Below are 11,789 nucleotides of genomic sequence, written 5' to 3'. Positions count from 1 at the left end.
TGTCTCTTCTGAATTGTGGTGCCCGAACTGACACAATATTCAGGTGAGGCCTGAATGGCACTATTACTTCTCTTGATCTAGACGCTATACTTCTATTGATGAGCACCTAAAATAGCATGGCCTTTTAGCTGCCACATCACACTGTTGACTCATGTTCAACTTGTGTGTCTACTTGGACTCCTAGATCCTTTCAGACGTGTTTCATTCAGTCAGGTGTCCCCCATAATCCTAATCTGTGCATTTTATTTTTCCGCCCTAAGTGGCATACAGTGGTACCTCGGTACGAAATACCCGTTACGGAATTTTTCGGGATTACGAAAAAATCCCATAGGGATTTATTGTTTCGGGTTCGAAAGTTTTTTCGGGTTACGAAAAAACTCCGGCGCTGTTAAATGGAGCCGCGGCAGAGCCGCGGCTTTTTCCCCATTAGCGCCTATGGCAATTCGGCTTACGAAGGTTTTCGGGTTACGAATTAAGCCGCGGAATGAATAATTTCGTAACCCGAGACCACTGTACCTTACATTTCTCTGTGTTGAATTTCATTTTCTAGCTTTGGCCCAGCTTTTAGTCTATTCAGGTCATTTTGATCTTGATCCTGTCCTCTGAGTATTAGCTATTCCTCCTAATTTGGTATCTCTGCAAATTTGATAAGTTGCTCCCAATTCTGTCATCCAGGTCATTGATAAAGATGTTGAATAGCCCTTGGCCCAGGACAGAGCCCCACTGGACACCCCACTGGTCATTCCCTCCAGGATGAAAAGGAGCCAATATTGAGCCTCCTTTGGGTTCGGCCGGTCAACCATTACAATCCATTGTAACAGTTCCTTGTGTCTAGCCCACATTTTACAAGCTTGTTTGCAAGAATGTCATGGGAAACTTGTCAAAGGCCTTACTGAAACCAAGATACACTACATCCACAGCATTCCCTCATCTACCAATCCTGTGTCTAATCCTAATCCTTGTCAGTTCTGGGCAAAACAATTCAAAAGGATATTGGAAACTGGAGCCATGTGTCCAAAGGAGGGCAACTAATGGTGAAGGTCTGGAAACCATGATGAGGAGAGACTTAGGGATCTGGGGATGTTTAGCCTGGAAAAAAGAAGGTCAGGGTGATATGATACCCCTATTTAAATATTTGAAGGAGGTCATATTGAGGAGGGAGCAAGCTTGTTTTCTGCTGCTCCAGAGAATGGACACAATGGAGCAATGAGATTCCAGCCTAACATTAGGAGGAACCTCCTGAGAGTAAGGGCTGTTTGACAGGGCCACAAACTCCTTCCTCTGAGATTTTGGTGGAACTCCTTCTTTGGAGGCTGTCTTTAGCAGAGGCTGGATGGCCATCTGTCAAAGGGATGTTTTGATTGGAGAGTTCCTGCATGTCAGAAGAAAGGGGTTGGAGGATGGCCCTTGCGCATCTCTTCCACTCTTCTAGATTCTAATGATCCTACTACCCACACTGGCTCCCTATCCAGCTAAGGGGTGGGATGGGGGTTTACATGCAGAAGAGATGCCACTGCACAACAGGCAGGCTGTACATGACCCACAGCGAGGCCTCTGCTCAAGCCGAAATGAGGAACTCACAGAGCCCCAAGGCAGAGCATGGACCCAATGCGCAGTGCATTGTGCATGCGACTACGCAATGGGGTGCCAGCCTGCCCATTTCCCATTTTGGGCCTACTGCAAGTGGAATGTAACTCCAGCGGCAGTTATTTACGGTGATGTGGGACTTCATCCTAGGTCTTCTCGTGTGAAGTTATGCTCAGTCATGTTGTGCAATCTGTGGGGTTGGATGTCAACATGGGGGTGACCGAACCAAGGCATGAAGATGCAACTCAAGTATGCATGGGTTCCACTGTCATGGACAATGGCATGCGCAGCTCCACTTCTGTGACTTGAACTGAATGTGGAATTGTGGCATCGGCCAAATGTGTCCAAAAATGTGCAGATACTTTTGTGTGTATTGTTCCGGTGTGCTTGCAGAATAATCCATCAAACGCTTGCAATCCTGCAGGGCCTGAAGAAGAAGTGGAGGAGATCAATAAGAATCCCAAAGCCTTTCCTTGTGGTCGATACGCTTCCGGAGGAAACTTCGCAAAGAGAAAATGGAGCTCGAGATGAAGCAGCTGGAGCATGACATCAATGTCCGGAGAAGCACCAAGTCATCTATATCCTGAACGAATGGAGGAGTCCCAGGGCCATGTTTCAGGGCCTATGAGGATCCTTGGCATCATGGGAGAGCTGCGATCCCTTCATTGACGTCAGTGTGAACCAAAAAGTGTATGGCTTGGAATGGATTACGGTTTTATTTATCACAGTTTGTTTTATCGCAATTGTTGGAAAACTAACCACTTTCCATAGCAATGGTGGGAAGCCTGGGACCTACAGATAATGTTGGACTCCAACTCCCATCATCCCCAGCCAGCGTGGCCAATGCTTCGGGTTGATGGAGGTGTAGTTCAACAAGGTCTGGAGGGTCCCAGTTCTCCCTGCCCCTTCTGGGAAGTATTATACTCCTTTGTTACACTATAGGGAAGGAATAGTTCGTTTTTAAGAAGTAGGTCAAAGCCTTAGGAAGGTTCCAGAATATGTTATACGCTCCAAAATGTTTATAAAGAACCCTGTTTTGCTCTGGAAAAAATGTTGGCTCTGTTTACTTTTTACAGTCTAGATGTTTGTATTGTAAGCTTTGCCTTGACTCAGGCTATGGAATTCTGGGAGTTGGAGTTTGTTGTGGGTCCAGAGCAGAGCAAAGCTTAAGAAGGAAGCCCCACAACAAACTCCAACTCCCAGAATTCCATAGCCTTGAGCCAGGTGTTGAAAAGCAGTGCCAGACTGGGTTATTCCTCCAATGTGGATCCCGTGCAAAAACGGGATCTAGATCCACCAAAAGTAGGATCGTTTTCAGACACACTGAGCATTAATCCAACATTAACCCACATAGAAAGTGGACAAAATCGACCGCTTTGTACTTTTGGGATTTCCCCGAGAGCAAAAAACAAAAACAAAAAGCAGCCATTTTGTCCGCTTTGTGTGCGGTTTAACGTCAGATTAACACTCAGTGCCCCCGATGTGTCTGAAAACGATCCCACTTTTGCAGGATATTCCCGAAATCTAAATCCAGTTTCTGCACGAGATTCAGGCACTTTGCCTCCCGTGTGATAAACGCCTTCGAAAGAACAATTTTCAAGTTGTCCTCAGGTTGGGAAAAATGAACATACAAATGCCTCCTGGGGCCTGAAATGGCCTGGAAGGACTAAAACATGGCAATGTTAAGGAAGCCTGGGGGGGCATTTGGGGCAAAAAATAAACCCATAGAAAGTTATTAAAATTTGGGAGGTAGGGTAGTGCAGAGGAGAGAGATGCTGCACATTCCGGATTTAGACTGCAAGACCCCTGAGAGAAGAACACCTTCGTTCTGTCTATCTATCTATCTATCTATCTATCTATCTATCTATCTATCTATCTCCTGCCTCCCCCCACTCCACCACATCCTTTCCTTGTGTCTTCATTGCTTCCAAGGTGTCCGAAAGGAAGTATCAAGGGTTGTTTTCCACTTGTTTCCACTTGTTTGGTGGAGTCTCCTTCCTTGGAGGTCTTTAAGCAGAGGCTGGATGGCCATCAGTCACTGGGGTGCTTTGATGGAGAGTTCCTGCATGGCAGAAGAAGGGGATTGGATGGGATCAGGGCCCTTTTGGGGGTCTCTTCTACGATTCTACGTTGAAGCCTAGGCATGGGAAGATCAAGACAAAAGGGTTAGGAGAAATTACTTCCAACCTCTTGGTGGGGCATGAAAGGCAGAAAAAGGCTACTGCTACGGATGTAGATGTTGCACATGTTCAGTTGTCTAATGCAGGCTTTTGTCGCCTGAGTGCTGGACTAGGGCTGCAGGAGACCAGGGTTCAAATTCCCACTCACTGGGATTACCTTGGGCAAGTCATACTCTCTTAGGAGTTTACTACACAAAGGAGTTTATCCCGTGAATATCCCAGAAAAATTGTGTAATTACGCGAAACGATTTCACACAATGTTGCACAAAACCCACCATTAAAGCGGTCACAAAGAAGCATTGACGTGCATCAACAATGCATTTCAGATATCACTTTATTCATGCAACTGCATTTGATAATCGTTTGCACAATTACTTGTTATTTTCACTTTATTTGCAGACTGCTTTAAATGCGCTTTAATCTCTCTTTAATGCCAAAATTAGCCCCAGGGTGATAAACTCCTCAGCCTTAGAGGAAGGCAATGGCAAACCTCCTCTGAAGACATATTTTGGGGAGACAGTGTTGTGCAGTGATCTGAATGTTGGAGTGGGACCCTGGGAGACCTGGGTTCAAATCCTGCCTCAGCCATGGAAACGGTGACCTTGGTCGAGTCAAACACTCTCAGCCCAGAAGGAAGGCAAATGTGGCAAAGCTCCTCGGACTAAATCTAGTGGAGGAAACCCTAAGCTAGGTTCTCTCTAGGGTCACCATAAACTGTGAACAACTTGGAGGCATGGAAAAGACATGATTGTGGGGAGAAACACAAGAGTGCACTTGGCATGAGGCTTTTATTTGGAAGACATAGATTTCCCCCTACAAGCTCTTTTTGATAATAAAAAAGTCTATCGAGAAGGATTTCACTTCAGAAGGAAGGAAGGAAGGAAGGAAAGAAGGAAGACCACAAGGCAAGAGAGATAAGACCAGAAATATTCAGAATACAATCCTTTGACATGAATGGTGACCACATTAAAAATCATTTTTCCATGCAAGGAATTTACGTTTCCGCATCAAAAATGGGAGGGAGGTAATTGCAGAAAGTATTTTAGGAAACAGAACAAAATGGAAACGCCAGCCAGAGTTCTGCAAGATCAAGATGGCAGCGTAAACTTGACGTCCACTTGCGCCTCTTTGGCCAAGACCATGATCTCCGAGAGCTTCACGGCCATTTTGGCCGCCTGGTCCAGGTCGTCGCAGGCCAGAATCTTCAGCCCGCTCTCCGCTATTAATTCTTTGGCATCCTTAACCCGGGTGCCTTGCAGCCGAACAACTATTGGTATTTTCAACTCCAGGTCTTTCGCCGACATGATGATGCCGTGCGCAATGACGTCGCACCTCATCAGTCCACCAAAGATGTTGACTAGAATGGCCTGGACTTTCTCGTTGGAAGTGATGAGTTTGAAGGCCTCGGTCACTTGCTCCACGGTGGCTCCCCCTCCGACGTTGAGGTAGTTGGCCGGCGTCCCTCCGTGGAGTTTGATGATGTCCATGGTGGCCATGGCCAGGCCAGCCCCGTTGACCAGGCACCCAATGTTCCCATCCATGCCAATGTAGTTCAGCTCTGCGTTGGCAGCCTCCCGGTCTCTTTCATCCAGCTGGGTCCAGTCCTGCAGCTCGAAGATCTTCTGCTGGCGAAAGGCTGAATTGCTATCAAAAATGATCTTTGCGTCTATACACATCACCCTTCCTTCAGAGTCTTCAACCAAAGGGTTAATTTCCAGCACAATGGCGTCGTATTTGATGAAGAAGTTGTAGATCTTGATCATGTTGTCGGCTGCTTCGTAGACCAGGCGGGAAGGGAACCCCATCTTCTGGGCCAGCTGCACTGCTTGCTTTTCGGTGATCCCGTCCATGATGTCCACCGGCTCCTTGATGATGGCCTCGGGGGTCTCCGCGGCCACGTCTTCGATCTGCACCCCTCCCTGGGAGCTGCCAATGAGCACCGGGCCCTGGAAGGACCTCTCCATCATGATGGCAAAGTAGTACTCCTTCCGCAGGTATTTGCGCTCGCAGATGAAGACCTGGTTGCAAATCCGGCCCCTTTCCCCCGTCTGCTTGGTGAAGAGCCTCTTCCCAATCATCCTGGAGGCCATCTCCCTGGCTTCTTCTGGGGAGCAGACCATCTGCACCCCACCTTTCAGGCCCCCTTCGAAGACGCCCTTTTGCCGGCCGCCGGTCAGCACCTGCGCTTTGACCACCAGGTCTTCGGTGCCTATCCTTTTGGCCACTTGGTAGGCCTCCTCTGGGGTTCTGGCCACCAGCCCATAGGGAACTGGGATGCCAGCTTCCTTCAAGAGCTTCATGCTCAGGTATTCATGCAGAGACAAGTGCTTCAGTTGTTGCTGCAGCACCTGAAGCCCTCGCGTGGTGCAAAAGCCCCGGCTTCCCCCAAAGGCCTTGGGCACAGCCCTCAAGACCCTCCGGCCGCTGACCCTTCCCAGCAGTTTGGCCACCCAGGCTGCCGGACGGCAAATCATGGCTGGAGGCGGCCTTTGGCTCTCTCCTGCAGCTCTTCTCCAGCAGAATTTTCAATTGTCCTTTTACAAAAGAATTCCCCAGAGTTCCTTCTCCAACGGTTCAAAGCTTGGCTTCCCATTGGCCAAAGCCAGGCAAAGACTCCATGATGCCGTCGCCCACAACAGGAATGATGTCATCACCCTGAGCTTGACCAGTGCCCTCCACCTCACCTGATGATCCGCACCTTCTGCAAAAATGGATAGGCTGAACCAATGGCCGAATGGTGCATCAACACAGAGGGTAATGTCACTGGTTCAAAGGAGCAAACGGAAAGATTGTGGCCTCACATCTGGACCGATGAAAACATGCAGGTATAAATATAAGGCATTACCTCTAGTCAGGAAAAGGAGGTGCACAAATATATGATGCATGACACCTGGCTTCAAAGCAATACAATACAGTTGGCTTCAAAGCAATGCAGTACACCTGGTTTAAAAGCAATACATACAAAGCAAAGCCAAGTCATAATGCCACTCTATTCTGCTTTGGTCAATTATCACTAGGAATATTCCTGTGTCTAGTTCTGGGCACCATAATGCAAGGAGGATACTGACCAGGATGGGCAAAGGTCTGGAAACAAAACCTTTGAGGAAAAACTGCAAATCCCACAATGCAACAGGAGGCAGCTAGAGGAGTCAAAGTGGAATAGTAGCACTATAAGAGTATAGTGTGATAAACATCAGAGTCTCGTTCAGCCATGTGTCCCCCATAATCCTATATCTGTGCAGAGACATGCTTCTTTTCTGTTGCTCCAGAGACTAGAATGAAAGTCAATAGATTCACATGAGAAGAAAAGAGATGCCACCTAAATATTTAGGGGAAACCTCTTGACTGTTTGAGCTGTACAACAGTAGAATGGACTGCCTTATAAAGTGGCAGATTTTCCATCTTTGGAAGCCTTTTGGATGGGCATCTTTCAGGAGAGCTTCAGTTGTGTATTCCTGTGTAGCAGAGGGTTGGGATGGATGGCCATTGGTGTCCCTTCCAACTCTGTGACTCTATGAATCTACCTGGGATTTTTCTAGCATAACTTTATGTAGCTCACCATTCCAAGCAGCAAGAGTTTTAAAGTGTGAATATCTTTCTTCAGATTTAATCCTAATTAGTACATTATGAGCATGCGGGCCAAGCATAAAGGGAAGCGCATGGTGAAAACTCTCCAAGAGACAACTGGAGTTTGTTGCTTCCACTTCAAGTGTCTCTGAAGACACTCAGCACCCCAAAACATGGTTAGGTTTTATGGGGCCCCAAAGTCAGAGAAATAGAATCATTATAGGGCTCGACAGACTGCCCTGAAGGCAACCTCATGCCGTGGCCCCAATCCAGCCTTTTGAGGGCACAAAAAGAAGCTGCAAAAAGTGGCTCCTTTTTGCGCCCTCAAAAGAGCACCATAGCTGCAGTGGCGTGGCTGTATGGTGGTCCTTCAGTGCTGCGTCATATGGACGCAGCGCCGGAGGAGCATCATGATGCCACGCACCATGTGGAGCAGCATGCAGAATCACGGTGCCCTGGGGGCAGAGTCAGGGCGTGTGTCATCTGGTCACAACACTCTGACTCTGCCCCCAGGTTGGCCTTTCAGGCTGGTCTGTACAGGACCAAAGTTGGAAGAAACTCCAAGGAGCCATCAAGTCCAACCCCGTTCTGCCATGCAGGAATACACAACCAAAGAACCCCCAATTCTTTTGTCCCTGAGCCTTTGCTTGTCCTTTCCCTGGTCAAGACGTTCTCCAAATGTCAAACATTTGGCTATTTCTGTAGCTCCGTATCGCCAGTTGTTGTCCTTTGCCTCATCAGGAGATGCTTCTAGCTACCAAGACCAGGCCACCAAGTCCTGCCAAGAAGAAGCCCTTTCGGCCCATGAACCCTCTCCATTCCAAGCCATCATGGAATCCTTATTCTGGCCAATAGGGTCACAGGCTGCCAGCAGTTGGAGAAGGAACTCTGGGCATCAGATGTGCAAAAGGACAGTTGGTTGGTCTGTTGGAGAGTAGCTGGGAAGGAAGGCTAAAGAAGGGGAGCCAAGCCCACCAACTCCAGCCATGATCTGCAGGCAAGCAGTGAGCCTTGTGGGGCGAGGGGCCATCCGGACAGCCTTTAACACTGCAGCCAAAGTGCTTGGTTGTTGCTCAGGATTGTACAGCCGCGGTTTCCCCACGCAGCAGCAGCAGCAGCAAAGAAGCCTGTCGCTCCATGAATACCTGAGCATGGGACTCTTGAAGGAGGCCGGTGTCTCTGTCCCAAACGGACAGGTTGCCAGGACCCCAGAGGAGGCCTACACAGCGGCCAAGAAGATTGGCACCAGTGACCTTGTGGTCAAGGCCCAGGTCTTGGCTGGCGGCCGAGGGAAAGGGACCTTTGAAGGAGGCCTTCAAGGGGGAGTGCAAATCGTCTGCTCCCCAGAAGAAGCCCAGGAGATGGCCTCTCAGATGATTGGGAAAAAGCTGTTCACCAAACAGACAGGAGAAAGGGGCAGAATCTGCAACGAGGTCCTCATTTGCGAGCGCCAGTTTCCCAAGAGGGAATACTATTTTGCCATTGCATTGGAAAGAGCCTTTCAGGGCCCCGTCCTCATTGGCAGCGCCCAAGGTGGTGTCAACATTGAAGAGGTGGCCGCAGAGGACCCGGGGGCCATCGTCAAGGAGCCCGTGGACATCATGGAGGGCATCCGGAAGGAGCAGGCCCTGCGCCTTGCCCAGAAGATGGGCTTCGCCCCCAAAGTGGTGGAGGAGGCTGCCGACAACATGGTGAAGCTCTACCACCTCTTCATCAAGTACGACGCTCTCTTGGTGGAGATTAACCCCATGGTGGAAGACCTGAAGGGGAAGGTGACCTGCGTTGACGCCAAGATCAACTTTGACAGCAACTCAGCTTTCCGCCAGAAGAGCATCTTTGAGCTGCAGGACTGGAGCCAGGAGGACGAGAGAGACCGGGAGGCCGCCAACGCAGAGCTGAACTACATTGCTCTGGACGGCAACATCGGCTGCCTGGTCAACGGTGCAGGCCTGGCTATGGCCACCATGGACATCATCAAGCTCCACGGAGGGACCCCGGCCAACTTCCTCGACGTCGGAGGGGGAGCCACCCCGGAGCAAGTGAAAGAGGCCTTCAAGCTGATCACTTCGGACGCCAGGGTCCAGTGCGTCCTGGTGAACATTTTTGGTGGCATCATGCGCTGCGACATCATTGCACAAGGGATCATCATGGCAGCCAAGGAGCTGGAGCTCAGAGTCCCGATTGTAGTGCGTTTGCAAGGGACCCAAGTGGAGAAGGCCAAGGCGCTAATAGCAAAAAGTGGGCTGAAGATCTTGGCCTGCGACGACCTGGACCAGGCGGCCCAAATGGCGGTCAAGCTCTCAGAGATCATTACTCTGGCGAGGCAGGCCCACCTCGAAGTCAAGTTCCAGCTGCAGACCTGATGGTCGGGGGTCTCTGGCCTCAAGGTCCACCAAGTGTGCTCTTACTCTTAAAACAAAATTGTCTATACAGTAATCTCCCTTCCCCTCTCCCCCCAAAAACATCTTTTTTAGAAGCCTGTGTGAGTATGGGTTCTGGTTTTCTGTTGGTTTTTAAAAATGGTCCCTCTTTATCTAAAGGTATCCTGTCATCGGTCACAGTCTTGGTTACCTCTTTTGTCCTCAAGAAGTACTGGAAGTTGGAAATACTTTTCTTCTGAATAAACACCTGGCCCTCGCTGGATAAAATGTCCTAGGCTTGTGAGAGTGTTTTAAGCCCCGGAGGCCACCTTGAGACCCAGAAGTGTCCCTGTGGTATCCCTACCTAAAATGTGGCCGTCACACAGGGTTGTGAAAAGGGTCTGTGGCCCACAGACTGGCCGCTGGAGTGAAAGACTTAGGGGCTATAGATAGATGTGGGGAGGATGAGGGCATTGTCCTGCCAATGAGAATTCTGCACTCAATCACTCACACAAACACACACACACAACCTCAGCCTCCAAATTCCTAAGGAGGCAGTAACTTACAATTCCAGTTGAGCATTTGGAAAACCATCCAAAAAGAAAAACAGCAAAAGGCAAAGTGAACCTGATAATGAGAACATGGGGAACGGGCAAAGAGTGCAACCTGGCTGTGAAGGATATTCAAGGTCTTTCTCTCTGCAGAACTAGACATTTGGGGACGTTGAGGGACAGAATTCTTATTTGGGGGAAGACCAACGCTCTCATTTTGAGCCCCAGACCCCCTGCGCTGCCCATGCCACTGGAACCAAGGCAGGGGATCTGGAGGCTCTGCAGAGGCTGTTGGACTGCAGCTCCCAGCATTCCTCACCTCTGGCCAGTGGGGCTGATGGCAGTTGCAGTCAAGCAACAAGCCTCTTTGATCAGCACCTGCAGCTGCTGAGCCTAGGCAAGCAGCTCAGATGGGAAAAGTTACTTTTTAGGAGGGGATACAACACCCAGAATTCCCCAGCCAACACTAGCGTTTATCACACTGGGGTTATTGGAGCTAAGATCCGAGGTGAGTAGGGGTCGAACGATGCAAATCGACGTTATAACGCAAGTGTTTTATCACACCTGGTTGCCCATTCGTTGCCCTTCCGAACTGAGGGGCAAGTCACGTGGTGCAGATTCAGGCAAAGCGGAGTAAGTGCACATTGTATTTCCACACCGGTGCATACCATGGGGATTCAAGGATTCAAATTGGGACCCCTGCGCATGCCCAGTGGGGCCCTGAAGGCATCCTGAACCTTTGCACTTCCAGGTGAAGAAGGGAGCCTGGCTCCACTTTCACAGGAATGACAGCTTCCCCTTTCTTCTTCCCTGGCAGCCAAAGTCAAAGGGCTCCTCCCAGTCAGAGCCCCCATCCATATCAGCCACATCCACATCTATCCTCTTGTCATTCCCCTCATCTATTCCATCTACATCTCTCCTTCCCTTTGTAGCAGTTGCCTTCTCTTAGGTTGCATCCACACTGGGGAGATAATCTGGTTTAACTCCACTTTGACTGTCCTGGCTCAGTGCTATGGATTTCTGGAACTGCAGTGTCCTGAGACATTGAGCCTTCTCTGCCAGAGAGCTCTGGTGCCTCAGCAAACTAACTTAAATTATTATTATTATTATTATTATTATTATTATTATTATTATTATTATGATTAAAATATTATTATGGGAGTTGGAGTTTGTTGTGGGGTCCTTGGCTCAAGGCTATGGAATTCTGGGAGTTCCATCTCTACCTCCAGCCTCCTGTTTCATTTCCATCACATCTACAATATGGATTGAAATCCCTTTCCTCTGCATCTGCATTAGGAAATAATCTGGTTTGACTTCACTTTAACTGTCCTGGCTCAGTGCTATGGAATTCTGGGAACTGCAGTGTCCTGAGACATTGAGCCTTCTCTGCCAGAAAGCTATGGTGCCTCAGCAAACTAAAATTATTATTATTATTATTATTATTATTATTATCATCATCATCATCATCATCATCATCATCATTATGCAGTGAAAGAATGTATTAATAATAATAATAATAATAATAATAATAATAATAATAATAA

At 48.7% G+C, this 11,789-nt stretch overlaps 2 protein-coding genes across 2 annotated transcripts; one reads left to right on the top strand and one right to left on the bottom strand.

The window, feature by feature from the left end:
* Positions 1 to 4,089: 4,089 nt before the first annotated feature.
* On the bottom strand, positions 4,090 to 6,915 carry LOC121933144 (succinate--CoA ligase [ADP-forming] subunit beta, mitochondrial-like). The gene has a single exon (XM_042472486.1). It carries the CDS (start codon positions 6,239 to 6,241, stop codon positions 4,856 to 4,858), a length of 1,386 nt encoding a protein of 461 aa, XP_042328420.1. The 5' UTR covers positions 6,242 to 6,915; the 3' UTR covers positions 4,090 to 4,855.
* A 1,371-nt stretch (positions 6,916 to 8,286) lies between these two features.
* On the top strand, positions 8,287 to 9,971 carry LOC121933145 (succinate--CoA ligase [ADP-forming] subunit beta, mitochondrial-like). Its single transcript, XM_042472487.1, has one exon. It carries the CDS (start codon positions 8,321 to 8,323, stop codon positions 9,695 to 9,697), a length of 1,377 nt encoding a protein of 458 aa, XP_042328421.1. The 5' UTR covers positions 8,287 to 8,320; the 3' UTR covers positions 9,698 to 9,971.
* The last annotated feature ends 1,818 nt before the right edge of the window (positions 9,972 to 11,789 follow it).

Source organism: Sceloporus undulatus, chromosome 6 (assembly GCF_019175285.1).
Source record: "Sceloporus undulatus isolate JIND9_A2432 ecotype Alabama chromosome 6, SceUnd_v1.1, whole genome shotgun sequence".
In the NCBI taxonomy this organism is placed as follows: Eukaryota; Metazoa; Chordata; class Lepidosauria; order Squamata; family Phrynosomatidae; genus Sceloporus; species Sceloporus undulatus.
Note: the sequence above shows the minus strand (reverse complement) of the source record. Positions and strands in the feature narration are given on the sequence as shown.